The sequence below is a fragment of the Neomonachus schauinslandi genome, chromosome 3, assembly GCF_002201575.2.
Source record: "Neomonachus schauinslandi chromosome 3, ASM220157v2, whole genome shotgun sequence".
Lineage (NCBI taxonomy): Eukaryota > Metazoa > Chordata > Mammalia > Carnivora > Phocidae > Neomonachus > Neomonachus schauinslandi.
The window spans coordinates 61,194,618-61,212,491 of NC_058405.1; the positions used below are offsets into that span (position 1 = coordinate 61,194,618).

Below are 17,874 nucleotides of genomic sequence, written 5' to 3' on the forward strand. Positions count from 1 at the left end.
CTCTTCCATATAGTAATTCAGGGACTCTGGCTCCTTCTAGAATGTAGTTTCTCCGTGCCCTGAGTCTTGGAGTCTATGAGGAGTAAGTATGAAAAGAAAGTGAAAAAGGGACATCTTAACTGCCTTGGTCTGGAAGGAATGCAGATTACTTTCCGGGTTCAGTTGCTGAGAACTCGTCACACGCCCCCTAGATGCAGGAGGGCTGGTAAATGTGGTCCCTGCAGGACAGCAGCTTTCCAGGAAGCACTCCATACATGGAGGGGGCGTAAGGATCGAGGTGGACGGGTAGCTAACTCTGCCATGGATATTTAACAAAGTAAGTCACTTGCGTACTGTGTGGGAATAAATAACTTGTGTTGCAGGATAGAACATTCTGAAGTATTACATTGTCAAATACTGAAGAATGGTTAAAAAAAAAAAGTATAGAGTAGTCCCCCCTAATCTGCGGGGGACAAGTTCCAGGACCTCCCAGTGGATGCCTGAAACTACAGATAGTACTGAGCCTTAGGCATACTGTTTAAATATCCTGCAATACAAGTTATGTGAATGGGGTCTCTCTCCCTCTCAAAATACCTTATTGTACTGTACTCATCCTTCTTCTTGGGATGAAGTGAGATGATCCAGGGCCTACATGATGGGATGACATGAGGCGCATGACGTAGGCATGCAGTGTTAGGCCACTGCTGGCCTTCTTGGGGTCCTGCAGAAGAAGGATCATCTGCTTCGGGACCGCAGGTGTCCACAGGGAAGCGAAACCGGGAACAAGGAGGGACTGCGGTAATCATGGAGTTTAACAGCAGGGAACGAAGAGTTGGTGTACAAAAGGAGGAACAGGATTTAACTTTGAAGGGTTAGTGAGTCTAGTAGAGGCGTTCCAAATAACAAGGATTGTGGATGAAGAAAAGATGTTTGTATTTTCATTCGTCTGCTCCTTCATTCATTCAAGAATGTGCCACTGGCCATGTGCTCGGTGCTGTTAGGTGGCCGCAGGAGGTGGACTGTATGTATACTGGGGCGGGGGGGGGGGGGGGGGTTTACTTGTACATGGACAGGAGGATGTTGTGCAGGTATGAGGAGAAGCGATGAAGCATAAGCCAGAACAGTGGGACTTTTCCCCGCCTTTTTGATCTTAAAAAAAAAAAAAAAAAAACCTTCTGAGAATATTATGTAAAAGAAACTTTCCTAAAAGCTTTTAAAGTGCAGCACTTTGTTAGAACAAATTGATCATCTAAATAAGAAAAAATGTCAGATTCTAATAAACAAGATGCTATTTCATGTTCTTTTCAGAATATAATATTTTTCAATCATGGAAAAATGAGTATTTCTCACATTCTTAAGTGTTTGTAGGCTTTGGGCTCATCCTAAATGGAAAAAGTTAATATTGTTCTCATCATGCAGGGGTTTGATTTATAAGGGGACTACCAAGAGAAAGATCTGTCATAATATTTTATAGCCACACCAGTAGAGTAATGCTAATAACCAACATGTGTACTGCATGCTACAGTTTACAGAGCGGTCCTATATAACTGATCCAACCTGATTATCACCACAACCGTATGAAGTAGTTAAGGGCTAGGTTGATATCATCATTAGTGGTAAGAGTAGTTGTATGTAGATGTTCAGATGTAGCGCCATTATCCCCATTTTACAGTCGAGGAAATTGACACTTAAGGATGTAAATGATGTGCCTAGAATCTGTAAATTTAAAATCCCAAAGAGAAAATAAATTTTAAATTCTGATGTTATGGTCTAATTTTATCTGTGTTCAAGAATAAAAAATTCAGTTGAGCTTTCTAAACTTCCATTTACTTCTTGTTTGTTATTGTCAGGGTGGGAGGTAGGCAGAAGTTAAGAAAATATGGTTAAGGGGCACCTGGGTGGCTCAGTCCTTAAGCATCTGCCTTGGGCTCAGGTCATGATCCCAGGGTCCTGGGATCAAGCCCCACGTCCGGCTCCTGGCTCAGCGGGGAGCCTGCTTCTCCCTCTCCCTCTGCCTCTCCCCCTGCTCATGCTCTCGCTCTCTCTGTATCTCTGTGTCTCGATCTTTAAAAAAGAAAAAGAAAATACGGTTAATATTTCCAAGTAGTGTGATATTTTCCATTCTTTGAATTACGTCTCTTGTCAGACAATTTCCTTTTTCTTTTCTTTTGGTTTTTATAGTAATTGATTTTATGGTACATTAAATGTGAGGGGGAAATCCTGAAAGGGTGGGACTTTTATTCTGGGAGCCAGTTTTTTTCTCTTCGGGGACTTACTTGTTTGTTCTATAAGCAAAAGAACTGCACTAGATCCTAACTCCTTTGTATTCACATTTATTAGTGAATAATAAATACTGTCGCTTTGTGACTAACGTCCAGCTGTGTCTGTTCTCGCAGGTGGGGTGACTGCTCTCTGTTGGGACCCTGTCCAGCGAGTGTTGTTCTCGGGCAGCTCAGATCACTCTGTCATCATGTGGGACATCGGTGGGAGAAAAGGAACGGCCATCGAGCTCCAAGGACACAAGTAAGGCAGCTGATGATTTTATTAACAAACTCGGAGAAAAGATTCCCAGTGGAAAGCTAGAACAGGCGTGTGGTCTGATGTCTACGGCAGGATCTTAACATGGGAACAAACGTTGCCGGAACACAAATAATAGCCACTTTGAATTATATCTGTGCGTAGGTATGTTTATTTATTTATACCTCATTTAATTCCATGGAGGATTTGAGAGTGCTTGCAAAAACTGTAAAATAAAATAATGGCAACAAAGAAATAAAAAGTAAAAATGAGAACCAGGGAGACTTACGAGTAAAAATTTGAGAATGCGAGAAAAAAGAGCTTAAAAATATAAGCCATGAAAGCCTATGGAATTTCAATAATTGAGTTCAAATGTGGCAAGATTCCTGGCAGCTTAAGGAAAAGGGGAGAGATAATAAGCTTACACTATATATTTTGTACTTTACCAAATATTTATTGAGCACTCGCCTTGATTCATATCAGGCTCTTCTTCCTTGACAGGCAGATTTCACAGGGCTGAGAGGAAGAGCAAAGAAAGCTTTGTGTTTCCTTGGAGCTGTTCTCAAACTTGCAGTGTGCAAAGAGTCACCAAGGAATTTGTTACAGTGTAGACTCCTGGACCCTGTCCTTGGAGAGCCCAGTCACCGTCTGGAGCTGCAAGTGTCTGTGCTGTACGAGGCCTCCCAGGCAGCTCTCTTGGCAGCCCTCAGACCACACTCTGACCTGTCCTACCCTGTGCTGCCCGCCGGTCCTAGGGGCAAAGCCTGGTCGTGGGCAGAAAAGAACTGTAGATCTGCTTTCGAGCTCTAAAGCTAATCTGTATTGTTTTGAACTTGTGAAGTTTTCACAGTGATGTCAAGAACAACTGTAGACAGCCATAGCAAATGTTAGTAAGGCTCCCACGAGCTGACTGGTTCTAAGCAACATTAGCTATTTTTGTAAATCTACCCAGTAAATATTCTCCTAAGTAGTTACATCTACAGTTGGATTATTAGATATGAACGGATTCAATTTTGGAGGGCCTCTGCACAAATAATTATCTTAGTGTTAGAATTTAGTCTTTGAGAAGTAGCTGTGAAGCCTTCTTTCCCACATTAGAAAATGGGCCCGTTGTCTGGGGCCTTGTCTGGCTTGTGGGGCCGCTCGGACCTTGTCATCAGCTCATAAGAGGAATCGTTCCCTTGTATTTATCTCCGTGACAAGGGGACATGCATCAGTATTGTATAAAAGGAGTTGACATCATCCATGTAAATGAAGGAAAAGAGAAGCCAAACACAGTCCTGTTTAATAATACTCAGTTATTCTCCAAAATGCCAAGTTAATTCCTGCCACCTCAGGTCTTTCAGAGAAATAAAAGGCCAGTTTTGAATGAATATCAGTAATATTTGTTGGGCTCATTCAGATTAGCTCATAACTAGTTTTATTTTTGCACAGTGGTGAATAAAGCCTGCAGGCAATCTTGCGTGACCCATCCACAGGGTAGTAAAGTATAACAGTGCTCAACACCAGCAGCACTGCGTGCTGAGTGCCCCCCCACAAACTGTTGACCTGGGAAACTTGCACCTATCGTTTGGTAAGAAAGGAAAAGCTGTAAAATTGAGATAGAGTCTCTCAGTCCCAGAAAAATGGAACCTGAGCCAATAGGTCTTCCAGTTTCTAAGGAATACAGACCTGGCCTTTTCGAAAATGAAACAAACCATACTTGGGAGTCCATCCCAATAATCCACACCCTTAGAACCTAGTGGGATGGCAGGCTGGTGAGATCAGGAGCCGCCGGTCGGCACTGACTTTAAACAGGAATAATGGCAGAAGGCCTTTGCCTGGTGCTTTATTTAGCTCAAGCTGAGGAATAAAGGGAACTCTGTGAGGGGCTCCTCGTCACTGGGCCTTGCCTGAGAGGGGCTGCCTGGTGTCACACGTCTGGGGGAAATGAACTTCCTCAGTTGGTGTCACCCTGTTAGAGTGGGTTTGAGTGCCCGAGGTGGAGTCAGGGAGGACACCGGAGCTGCTGAAAGGAGGAGGATGGGACTCACAAAAGGGGGCGGAAGGAAGGGGCCAGGCCAGCAGGCAGGAAGGAGAGCCACAGGGCCACGTTCACAGCCACCATTCCTTTGCCCTGAAAATTGGCCACGGGATTGGTGTTCAGTGATTGTATTTCGTCAGAGAGCAAACACACAGATACCTCAGTGCCATCTTGTAAGCACTCTGTATATGTAGGAGGGAAGCCAGATGTCACCTTTTAGATGAGAATATTGAGTCCTCAAAGCCCCCAGCTGGTAGCTTAGTTCTCCCAAACCTTAGCTCAGTCCAACAGAGAAAGCTCCTTAGAGCCTTCTTTGTATCCTGCACTGTGCTAGGTACTGGGGGTACTGAAGCGAACATTGACTAACAGATGGTCCCCTCAGTGCTCCATGTTTTTTTTTTTTTTTAAAGATTTTATTTATTTGACAGAGAGAGACACAGTGAGAGAGGAAACACAAGCAGGGGGAGTGGGAGAGGGAGAAGCAGGCTTCCCGCTGAGCAGGGAGCCCAATGTGGGGCTCGATCCCAGGACCCTGGGATCATGACCTGAGCCGAAGGCAGGCGCTTAACGACTGAGCCACCCAGGCGCCCGCCCCCGCCATGATCTCTTTTGTCTTTCTACTTTAGAGGCCAAAGAGTTTCTTCTTGGGGCCCACGGCTGTCCCTTGCTGTCCTACAATCTTCATTTTCCCACCTTCCCCCCAGGGTGACTACAGGTGGTTAGAGTTCCAAATCGGGCACCGAATTGGTGAGCTTGGGAACTGGGCAGAGCCAACCAGACCAAAGACGCAGAGGGGTGGGGAGACTGCCTTCCCCTCTGGTGGGAATATCCAAGCATGATGTGGAGGGACAGCTCCCCAGGTCTTCTGTCCTAGGTTCTGTGGCTTCATTCCATCCTTCAGCAGCAGAAATATGACAGTTTTGCAAGTAATTTGATTTGGTATATAAAAATCCCATCAAAGCAGAGAGAGCTTTAGCACTAGAGTAACTAAAATGTCTCCAAGTCCAAGGGAAAAAAAGCTAAGAAAGTATACTTCTATACAATTTTATCTGCATTTGACACATTTTAGTGTTTTTATTCCCTGCAGCAAGTGGAACATGATTATGTGCTAGCTCTGTGAAAGGAAAGGCATAGAAAAGGTTCTAGTTTTAGGGACCAGTTATATTTCTGAAGTATCCATTACCAGTTGGATGGATATTATGGAAGCATAAACCTAGACATTTATTGTCCCATGCCCATGTCAAATCTAATAATGATACTTGGGCTTTTTAGATCCCTTTTTACTCTTAGATAATACCTATCATTTCATGACCAACTTTATGACCATATTTTTCCTTTCTAACAGTATTTTTCTTAGGCTTCTAAGACTTGTGGCAATTTAATTTAATGGTAACTTGACTTAAAGAACAGGTAAAGATCTGAGCCGTTTCTTGGGATGGAACCTTCCACCAATACTGGGATTCCGTAGGTGACATGGGATGTGGTCACTGCCCGGGCTGTTGTCACACAGGGCCTCTGTATTTTTCACAGTCCCAGCTCTTGGTTTTTCTCTTCTGACTCTTAGCATGTGTAAGACTTTTGTTACAAGCATCTTCGAAGCCTTTTGGTAAAGAAAGGGGCTATTTGTAAATAAATATCCATCGGTAGAATTTGGACCTTTCCGTCTTTATCAGGCAAATTGCGTGTAAAGTTAGGAAAGGAAGTAGAATTCTCACATTCATACTCTCCTGGGTTTGGGAAAGGAGAGCAAGGGTCAAGGAGAGCAAGCTTTTTCTCTTTGCAAATCTCAGATTTAGAAGCATTTCTCATTGTAGCACTAGAGAATTATTAGGATCCAGGGGAAGAGATGTCTTTTCCATTTCTAATTGAGCTAAATGCATAATAGATCAAAGAATTAGCAGTGAGGGTTTTCATAGAGGGGAGAACCTTATCAAGGGGGAGATGGCGTACTGCGTGGTCATTAATCGCTGGCCTCTGAGCCAGGCCAGGCTGTGTTTGAGCCAGCCCTTCTGCTAATGGCCATGTAGGCCTTGACAGGATTTTTCATCTCTCTGATCCTCAGGTTTCTTATCTAAAGTAAGGATAATACTGGAAGGAGAAACCCTCAAAGATTGTCAAAAACCATAAATGATAGAATGCATATAAAATAATCAGAAGAAGGGCGCCTGGGTGGCTCAGTCAGTTAAGCATCTGCCTTTGGCTTAGGTCATGATCTTGGGATCCTGGGATCGAGCCCCATATCAGGCTCCCTGCTCAGTAGGGATTCTCCTTCTCCCTCTCCCTCTCCCTCTGACCCTCCTCCCCACTTGTGCGCGCGTTCTCTCTCTCTGTCTCAAATAAAGAAAATCTTTTTAAAAAATCAGCACAAGAGTAAGGGCTAGTAAGTGCCGGTTGTTGAAAATATTCTTGATAACAGAAATTACAGTAATTTGAAAATCAAGCTTTTGGATAGGAGTCGTATTTCTCTCTGAATATAGCATTTTCAATGGAAATATTGCCACGTGTACTTACTCCCTCTATAAGACATTCAGCAGCTGTTTACTGAGCTCCATCTATATACCAGACTTTGTAGTAGGCACTCTGGATACAAAGGGGACTGTGAAAACAGTCACGGACTAGATGGAACAAGCTGGATGCATGAGAATGGGGTAAAGGTAGGACAGTATGCCAGTGTGACAAAAAAAATGGGAGGCTTCTGTGGAGGGAGTCACTCTTGATTTGGGTCTTAGGAGATGAATAGGTTCTCATAGTTCTCAGGATCAGGAGGTTACCCCAAACAGAGCTGCATGAACTCAGTACAGTGTTTTCAGGAAATGGCAAGTGGACAGAAGGGCAGTGGCTAATCTGAGCTTCCACCATAGCCAGTAAAACAACCAAATGTTGCTGATCTCGAACGAGTGCTCCTAGATAGGGTCCCTGAGGAGGGAAATCCTTCCAGGGTCCCCTTGGTGTGAGATGACCCCAGGTATCAGTTATCCGGGAGACCTCACGTGTGTGGATTACTCATGAGCCTTTTCTGGTCCTTGGAGCTTTGGGAGGTTTATGAATATGGGAGTTCTGAATCTAAGAGAGCGAGTGCTCTGGTAGCAGATGCCTAACTGATTAGATTTTCCCCAAGTCACCTAGGGCTTTTCATCAAAAAGATGAAAGCTCCTATACATTTAGGCTCCCCCCTACTCTTAGGAGGCAGAAGAGGGCCTAAGTTGACATTTGGGCAGATGTTAGCTTATGTCTGAAAATCGGTTTCTATAAAAAGAAGAAAGGCTTCTCTACCCTTTTTCCCAAGCAAGCGTCAGGCACAGGACCGGCCCGCTGGGCATGCGACCTGTGCAGTCCCACAGGGCCCCATGCTTGGGCTAATGTTGTACTGTCACCGTCTTGTCATTATTAGGACATTTTTAGCAAGGGGCCTTGTATTTTCATTCATCATCAGGACCCCCCAGGCCATGTAGCTAGGCCTAATAAGACATATGTTCCCTCTAGGGCTGGTGAGAAAGGAAATGAGGCCTTCCCTAGTAAGTGTAGTCTTTGGAGATGGCAGATTCTGGTCGTCGTGAAAAGTGAGGGTTTTGTGCACTGGTGAGAGCATTTGCTGGGCAATACATGGAGCTCTCAGCTGGGAAATAATAACCAGTTTTGAAATGCTTTCTAGTGGAAATGCTACACTGATGTCAGATGAAACATGAATGTAAGAAGAAGGTATCTTTTATTCTTTATAACCCTTAATCTGTGAACCTGGAGATGTTCCCTCACCTCGTTTTTAGCTGCAAGGCGGTTATGTTGTGAACCCTTAAATCAAGAAGTCCCTGAGCAGCTTTATTACAAAGCTTGGAATCCAGCATTCGTCACGGTCTTCCACTCTTCTGTGTTGGAATATTATTAACAGTATTGGAGTCCCATAAATTATGTATTTGTTGCTGAATGTTGCTGCCAGCTATGAGTGGCAAAGCATTTCCTTCTGTAGCTTATTTTGGGTTTACAAGATCACTGATGTGTATCAAGACACCTTAACAAATGAAATGCAGTTCAAATCACAGGGTTACGAGTCGACTAGATAGATTTTCCTTCTTGCCCTTGAATGTCAGAACGGTGGCGCTCCATACTTTAAGACGGGTGAAATAACAACCAAGAGAGTTGGAAAACAACAGACTCTCTTTTTAACGAGTACCTGTCAAAGATTTTATATCAGTCATTAATTAATAAAGGAACTTGTAGGATGTTACAGCCAGTTCAAAGGAAAATCCAAAGAGCAGACGTATGCATCGGCAGGGGAGAACGGAAATGAATTTGTAGGTAGATTCACAAATGGCTTCCTCCATGGGAGGGGCGGGGCATGGAGACTCGTTGCATCTTCACTGGAAAGATTCATTTGCCATAATACCAGGTTAACGTTTACAGAGTTATAAAGTAGCGCAGTTAAAGGTGCTGCAAGATGCAGGCCCCTGTAGAATCAGATAACCCAGAAAGGTTGTGCCTGATAACACCTGATCCTCCACTGAAGATGCCAGTACTTTCTTTTTGCCCATGTCATTCTTTCACAGTTCTTCCCCTGTCCGCTCCTGTAATCATGATAATCTCAGAGATTATTCTTGATCACAGAAGAAGGTTGGCCTCCTAAGGGCTGGCCTAATTATTAACATCATGCTGTGAGAGTGTTAATTAACCATACGGGTCTTCCCGGTTTGCTTTGCAAGTAGAGAGCTGTAGAGTATTATTAAACAACCGTCGAGCCCACAGAATTAACGTCTGCCTGGAACTGTTTATAAGGAGTCCTGGATTGGGCTTTTCAAAGCCTCTGTTATTTGCTATACCAAGACTAGGAAACCAAGCCCAGTATTCTCCGCCATATGTCACCTGTAGTACTTACACATTGGTTGAATTCCTTGAAGTTTCCAGCATTTGCCAGGTTTCTGGCCTGGTAGTTTCCTTACCACCTGTAAGACCAGGACCCTGCAAACCAGGTACTAGGGCCAGTTTTCCTAGGAGGGCTTTGTAGCCACTGCGTAAGTTTAAGCGGCTAATCATATCTGAATGAGCATTATTCTCTAATATGACATTCTAGGTAAGGACTAGGTTGGTTGCCCAACTATATCCTGTGGATAGATGCTAACTGAACCTATGAAATAACTATTTGCCATTAAAATTAAGGGGATTCAGTAATACTTTTTGAATTCTGGGGGAATCATTGAAAACTGGACGTCATTTTTAAATGTTTCTCTTTAGCTTATAAAAGCAGAGTTTACAAGATTGTAGGTTAGAGAGAGGAGAAAAAGTAGGAGAAAAAGCACCCTCCCATATCCAGAAAATAGAACATTAAAACAACATCAGCAGTATTCCAGACAAATAACCACAGTAAAATGTCCCTCTTCAGTTCATCCGGTCTTGTGCAACTAGTTCTTGTTCTGCTAGTTCTTGGTTTAGCAGTCTGCATTCATGAAGCTGTCTGCATCCAGACTAAAAAGAGTCCAGAAATCCATGGAAATCCTGACTCAGTCCACTAGCACAGCTTAAAAATTACCTAAGCAATGTCAGCTCTGTAGCCTTTGCCCGAGAGTCTCTTCTTTTGAAGTATCAATATTTAAAAATACCTGGTACATATAGTCCTTTTCCGTGAAACTCTTGAGATTGTCCTTTCTGGCCTGTAGCTTATAGCAAAGCCCTCAGGCAAGCATCAGAGTAAAACAGAAATTGTCTATAGATTATGAAGACTTCAATGGTTAGTTTTTTTTACTGTGACAAATAGTAATCATAATGCAGGAGAATAAAATTCTCTATTGAGATAGCCTACATAACTATCTCCTGAGAGTTTTGATCAGTATTTCCCTGGAGGGGAAAGCATATTAGAGACAATGAGTGCTCCAATAAACCTCCAGGGTCCTCCCATAAAATATGCAACTTCAGAAATACTTACATTAATAAAATTTTATCTAAACTGACTTGACCTAGGGAAGGCCGAGCCCCTCTTCTGATCTGATGACTCTTCCCATGAAACTCTTAAAATAGCAACACAGCAAACACATATAGTTATTTATAGCATCTCTCTTTTTATAAGGCAGAGGAGTACATCTTTACAATTCTCAAGGATCCCTCTAGGGAATCTCAAAGATAGTTGTAGGTGTAGGAAGTATCCTAAAGTTTTTATTTTATTTTTTCAAAATATATAGGGTACGGCCTAGGAAGGCAAAATCATGAGTTGTCAAAGATGTTTTTGGGACTTTAACCAAGTCAACATAAAGCTCTGAAAATAATGTGGTGACACACAGAATCTTTGCTAGCGAGGCAGATTTTATAGAAGGTAAAGAATATCCTTTTGCATTGTAGTCAAAGGCATTAATCAGTAAGGCAAGGAAGGAAGCCATCAAAACTGAGGGAACTGTGCCAAGATTTTAATCCATTTTATAGCTCTTTTTTCAGACTTGAGTATTATAAACCAAAGCAAATAAAATTCACTTTCCAAGTTTTGTCCTTCATTTTTCTCTCTTATATTCTGGAACAAATTTATACTTTACTTTAGAAGAAGTGCCTTTCTCATCCATAGTCTCTCACAAATGTACAATGGAGTTTTCCAGAAGCTGCATGATGAGTGGTTATCGGAACAAATACAGAAAGAGATGAGTATCTATCTGGCTCTCTTCTATTAAGCCAGACATAAGAAAGACTTGCAGAAATGTTAATGCCATTTTTGTCATCAAAATTTGTCACCTTGGGAAATGTAGTTAATTTTCACCAAATCTGTGTTATCTGTATTAAAATAGAATGGATTCATCATTGCTATTTTCAAATGAATCGATACTTTTTTTTAATTCTCAGTTTTGATTTCAAATACAATAAATATTGGTAATTTCTTATTTAAACCAAAGCTCTTTGATGTCTTCTCAAAATAGTTTTAAGAGTGTAAAGGGATCCTAGACGAAAAAGTTCGAGAACCATTGCTTTTAAGACACAACTACCCGGGGCACCTGGGTGGCTCAGTCGTTAAGCGTCTGCCTTCGGCTCAGGTCATGATCCTAGGGTCCTGGGATCGAGCCCCGCATCGGGCTCCCTGCTCCGCGGGAAGCCTGCTTCTCTCTCTCTCCCACTCCCCCTGCTTGTGTTCCCTCTCTTCACTGTGTCTCTCTCTGTCAAATAAATAAATAAAATCTAAAAAAAAAAAAAAGACACAACTGCTCTATTTTCTCTGTTAAAAACAAAAGCCCATACATAGTTGTATCTTGTTTCCATCATTGCCCCTGGCATAATCTCAACCACCCATTTTAATTATAATAATTAACCAGAGTAACTTATATTTCATAGAGAAAATTGGGAGGAGGGAGGATGTGGATAATTGAGAACTGTCACATACAAGCATTTTAGCAGATGAGCAAAGCTCATGAACACACACAACAGAAATTTCTACTGCAATATACACCACTCTTATGTCTCCTTAAGGTAGCAAAAATGAACATGTTCATGGATGTGACTCACCTAAGTTATAGCCTCTCTATAATAAAAAGTGAGAAGCAAACATATATAAACTTAATATTATACTTTGTAATCAAAGTTTCAGTATTCTGACCTATTTAGAAATTATCTAAGTGGGTATCCAATGATTATTTATCAATTAGCTCTATGTATAGTAATCCATTTTAAGTTACCTAAAGATCTTAGGGATTATCTTTAAGTTGATGTGCTATAAAACATAATTGCTATTTATATGAAAAGTTTATCAAAACAGTTGAGTTGAACACGAATTTATATTTTTCATATATAGCATTACATAGGCATAATATTAGCTTATTTGACTAGTTATCCTGTATATATTTAGAAGAAATCAACCCAAGTAAAGTAAGATGTACACTTGCTCATACTTAACACTGATGAATCAGAGAAAGACATAGCTGTGTTTTAAAATTTATCACACTCGTCTCACTTGCCAAAGAGTTCACCTCAATTCTGTGAACCTAGATTCTTAAAATGTTACTGAGTTAGTAGTTTTTGTAAAAGGATTTTTAAGTCTAGTAAATTTCAAGTTTTAGGGGCTCAATTTTCTTTTTTCCATTAAGTTTATGAAAATTCAATTTATATAAGCACTTGTTTATCTTTAAAAGCCAAACAGAACAAGTTCTTATAATCTAAAAAGTACTATAATCTAAAAAAAAAATTTTTTTTAATTAGGAAGAAAGAATACTGTAATCTAAGTTACTGATGCCCTCTGGCGATAGGCTAGTGCTCCAGACATGAGAGGGAAAGGCCTTACTGAACTGTAGTCACAGACACACAGAGCTTTAACAGCTTCGGTCCCACAACTTCAGCCACAGGTCAGAAGGAAACACGAAAGCACACAAATCACCAGTCCAGATTGCAAGGAACTGTTCTCCTCCCCAGTGGGCATAGAATTCTTAATTGACTTGAGCTCGAAATAGAAAAATATTCAAACAGAAACAACCAAGAAGCCCTATTTCCTGTTCCATCACCCAGTGGAAAATAATGTCTGTAACCTTTTGTTAGTGATCACCACGTTGTCAGACCATAGAACTGGACGCTCCATGGTGGCTGCCACCAAGAGGGAATACTTCGTCAGCCATCTTTGAACTGGAAAGAAAAATAAAGCACAAAATGAGTAGAGAGGGAATGAAAACTAGAGAAAATAGAGAGTCAGCAAAACTCAAGTCTGTTGCTTCTTTGGCTTCACCCTGGAAGCCAAGAAATGGCGCCTGGGTTTAAGCCACCATGATGCACTCCACACCTCAACCAACACAATTTACCTGGCTCTGGCAGGTCAGTGCAGTGGGATCCTTTTTAAAAAAAAAAAAAAGTAAAATCATGACTTTTGAACAAATACAGCATGACCATGTACCACAGGTTTTATTTAATTAATCAATTAAGGAAGGAGCCAGTCCCATATTACAAGTAGTTCAACAATCAGCTTTTCTCCTCAAGTGTCGGTAACTGACAAAGACCCTCTCTTCCTAGGCCTCAGCATCTTAAGTAAACATTTTGATTCCATCTGATTTCTAAGATCTGTGCTTGGGGCTCAAGGGGGAGCATGCGCATTGATTGACTTTGCTGGGCGTCCTGCCTTTAGGGCTTTCGCCTTGCTCTCCAGACCTGTCACTGACCCTGGCTTTCTTTTGCAGTGACAAAGTCCAGGCCCTTTCCTATGCGCAGCACACGCGGCAGCTCATCTCCTGTGGTGGTGATGGTGGGATCGTGGTCTGGAACATGGACGTGGAGAGGCAGGAGGTAGGTGTCATGGCAGGTCACGGGGCCACTCCGTGGCTGCTGGGCTGGACTCTGCAGTTCTGGCTGGGCTAAAAAACGCCTCGGCCTCCCCTCCTGCTCATTTCTTATTTCTCCTATGATTAAATGTGAAATAAGACCTGTTATGTCAGAGAATAAAAGATTCTAGTAGAAAAGGAAATTCCTTTTTTTTTTTTTTTACTCCTTCCAAATTGGCGTGTAACATTCATGTAATAGTGATTTCATAAGAATTTCGACCGAGACGAAGCTGTTTAGACTCTGAATCTGTTGCTCCATTCACAACCAAAGTTCAGGTGAGAAAAGAGGGAACCATCTGTTTTCAGACCATTATCCCTTAAAGTGCCCTAGGAACACAGAAGACTCGCTCGCGTCTTTTATGTTAGCCAGGGAATGGTGACTAATGTGTGAGAAATGGTATTTGGTGAAGTAAGAGTCCTTAGCTTGATATTAATAGAAATATCAGAAATAACTAATTTTTTATTTGTGCTTCTTTATGCAAATATATACACCGTCATTTTTAAGAATACATTTAAGTTTTCTTCTGGCATTCTGTTTTTATGAGTTTTCTTTTTTCATCTTTAAGCATCTTATCAACGGACATGTTTACTAAATATCCCCTTGACAAGAACTTTGAAGTTAGCCGTATTCTCATTTCCCTAGAATTATGCTGGGTGAGCTTTCCCTTTGACGGTGTATATTCATCTAATGTATTTCCTTGCAGGATGCAAGAATTAGAAAAGCAACACTTTAAAAAGACAAAAGCAATTTCCCACCTTCTTTCCATGCCCTCACCCCAATCTCATTTCAAGAGAGTAGTTGCTATTATCTACCATGTAATGCCTTTCAAATGGCAGTAATTAAATGCTTAAGAAGATTAAAGCCTGACTTGCTCAAACCATAAATCCGTGGGAGTTCTATTAGTAACTAATTAAAATGATCATTACTGTTAGGAAGTGGGGAATTGTAGAATATTGCTTTTGAAAGTACCACTTGGCCCCTTCAGTATAAAGGCAGGGAAATTGGTACAGCCATGAGACTGCAGATCCTGCACGATAGCCTGCCCTGGGCGAGGGAGGTCACACCTCGTCTGTCCCCACTTTTTCCCAGGCCTAACTGACCAGACCAGCAAAGGGGGAGCCGCCAGGCTCTCTTCCCTGGGTGCACGCAGACTCCAGCCTTGATGGACAGAGGCCCAAAGGAGGATAATGATGTGCTTTCCAGAGATGAACCCAGTTGGTTGATGGGCAGTCCTTTGAGCCATCTTGCTTGAATTATGCCCTTTGACATGCAGATACAGGGGCACTTGCAACTTGTTGACTATCTTGAATCTTCGGGTGATTCAGAGCCCCAGTGAGTAGAGAGGGTCCCAGCCATTTTTTTTTTTTTTTCAAGTGTCATATTTTATAAACCTAAATCCCCTGAGATGTATCTGTGGGGCTTCTGGGGGTCATGGCCAGTGCTGTGCAGTGCTTACCTCAAGAGGCCGGAGACATGTAAGGAAGCAGTCCCTGCGCTGGTAGGCTTTCTGGAAGAAAAAAATATATGGGAGAAGACTTCAGAAAACTATTACATGGTAAAAATGATGCGATTACAGTTGCTGTAGGATGGAACATTAGTGCTGGGCATTTAGGAAGGGGCGTTACCATTGTCGGCTAACGTTCTCAGCAGAGAGTTTGTGGAAGGACATAGGCGCTGAAAGATTGTTCGGGCCTGGCTATGCTCTGAGGGGCACAGGGAACACCACGAGGAAGGACAAGGTGAACGAGAGAAGTCGCGCCCTGTGTGCTGGTGCTCCTGAGCAGTAGAAGCAGTCAGAGATGATAGCTTGGCCGTGGGGGTGGCGTTGGGGGGCAGATGGAAGGCGGAGTGGCTGAGCCCACATCTCATAGGCTAAACGTGTTTCTACTGTTAACGAAATCCATTTTTGCAAAAATTATATCCTTTTTTAGAAGTATGGATAAACATGTTCTTTGTAGAGAAGTTACAGAGTACCCCTTAACAAATAGAAAACATGTCAATGGCTCAGTCAGTTAAGCGGCTGCCTTTGGCTCGGGTCATGATCCCGGGGTCCTGGGATCGAGCCCCACGTCGGGCTCCCTGCTCAGTGGGGAGTCTGCTTCTCCCTCTCCCTCTGCCTGCTTCTCTGCCTACTTGTGCTCTCTCTCTCTGTCAAATAAATAAATAAAATCTTTAAAAAAGAAAAAAAAATTGCTCATAATAATACCACCACCCCAGGAATATCACCGGTAACATCCTTCCTTACAGTTTTCTCTGCAAAAACACGTGCACAGGGTTTTGTTTTTCAGGGTTTTTTTTTTTGAGAAAAAACGGAATCATACTACACATGCTGGGGTTTTTTTCCCCTTTTCCTGTTCCTTACTCCCATTTCCCTCTTCATAGATACCCACTACAATGTATTTGATATATGTCCTGACCCTGCATGTTTCCTTATAAAAAATATAGTAGTGTGTGTGACAATTTTTTGTAAATCCTCCTGATTTTCCTGCATCGTAAGTGTTTTGAAAAATCACAACATAGATAAGTCTTTTAGGGATAAAATGTTTTTCCTGAAAACTGTCTTATACATTTTGTTAGATCAGTCTTTAAACTGATTAGAACTTGAAAATTACAAAGCAAATCAAAGCTTACTTCTTAAGAACTCTTTGGTTTTAATAAAATAAATAGACCAAGAATTGGAACTCTTCACATGTCACCTTCTTACTTTTCTTTTTTGAGACAATGTGTAGCTTTAGGTTCATTTCTGCTTGTAGGTAGGAGAATAGGCTAAATCCCCAAGTCTGTTCTGTAACAGGGCTTCTTCAGAAAAGGATTACATCAACAGAAAAAAGCTACAAGAAAAAATCTTGTAGAGAGAGGGGACACACATTGTTTGCCGCATTTCTCAAACTTGTTTGATCTCAGGCTTCTTTTATAGTAAGTGTCCTGTGAGTCAAAATGGAGTTCTCTGCAACTCACTTCTGAGAAACCCCGGGGTTGGATATATTTTTCCAGGTTCCTTAGGTTCAGTGATATGTGGAAAGAGATCTGTCCCTCATCCAAGTGATAAATGTACAGAGTTGAATGTGGAACTCTAGAAACAGATGTAGAATCACTGTATGCATAATCTGTAAAGATTTGCTAAAGAATAGCTTTAAGCTTAACATATCTTTTAAACCCATTTGACATCGTTTCGAGTACTCATGATGAAGTTGGGCAGTAGTGAATAAAGGCAGAATAGCGTGTGTTCCATGAGGCAAGGCACAGAGTCTCCAGGCTTGCTGGGCCCTGCCGTGAGCGGAGGGTGGACAGGCAGCTTTCCTGGGCACCCACTGCGGTCAGGTTGTATCCTCCAGTGCAGGTAGCTGTGCACATGTGGACTGTGCAGTTACACATAACTCTGTATAGCCAGAGCAAATCTAATTGCATGTGATCCGAGAATATGAGATAAAGTCAACATGGCCGTCAGAACCCTGTGCGAGTGACCTGGCCCCAGCCGCCCCCCACCCGCCCCGCCCGGCGCGCTGCTTCTACTCCTTGGGCCTTTACACTTCCTCTTACTTAAATAATTGATATTAATAATATTGTCTTGTTTAGTCTTCCCTCATAAATTATAAGCCCCATGACGGGAGAGATTCTTTTTATCATCACTACATTCCCAGGGCTTGAGATACCATAGGCATTCAGTAGATGTAAATGACTAAGAAATCACACCTCCGTTTCCTAGAAACACGTCTTGATTCTGTAAGTTTCATCACTGTTCATGGCTCCGTTGTCCTCACTGCATCGCATTGTGATCTGTTGTGTGCTTTATTTCACCAGACCCCTGAATGGTTGGACAGTGATTCCTGCCAAAAGTGTAATCAGCCTTTCTTCTGGAACTTCAAGCAAATGTGGGACAATAAGAAGATTGGCCTAAGACAGGTGGGTGATATGGATCCCTCATCAAAATGGAATAGAGAGGAGACAGCTTCACCTGTGAGCCTAGAACTAGCACCCCTGGGCAGGGGTTGTGCGGGGGGCGGGGGGGGTGTTCAGGTGCTACCCTGGAGCCACTCTGAGAATGCACGTTCAATTAGTCCCTTACCTACTGCAGCTCATTCCTCCTGGACTCAGTT

At 42.3% G+C, this 17,874-nt stretch overlaps 1 protein-coding gene across 1 annotated transcript in view; it reads left to right on the forward strand.

Moving 5' to 3' along the window:
- WDFY2 (WD repeat and FYVE domain containing 2) overlaps positions 1 to 17,874 on the forward strand; it is a 168,819-nt gene that overhangs the window by 146,678 nt on the left and 4,267 nt on the right. The window contains exons 7-9 of the mRNA XM_021678320.1: positions 2,376 to 2,502; positions 13,636 to 13,741; positions 17,579 to 17,680. Of these exons, the coding sequence (XP_021533995.1) occupies positions 2,376 to 2,502; positions 13,636 to 13,741; positions 17,579 to 17,680 (335 nt within the window). The remainder of the gene's footprint in view (positions 1 to 2,375; positions 2,503 to 13,635; positions 13,742 to 17,578; positions 17,681 to 17,874) is intronic.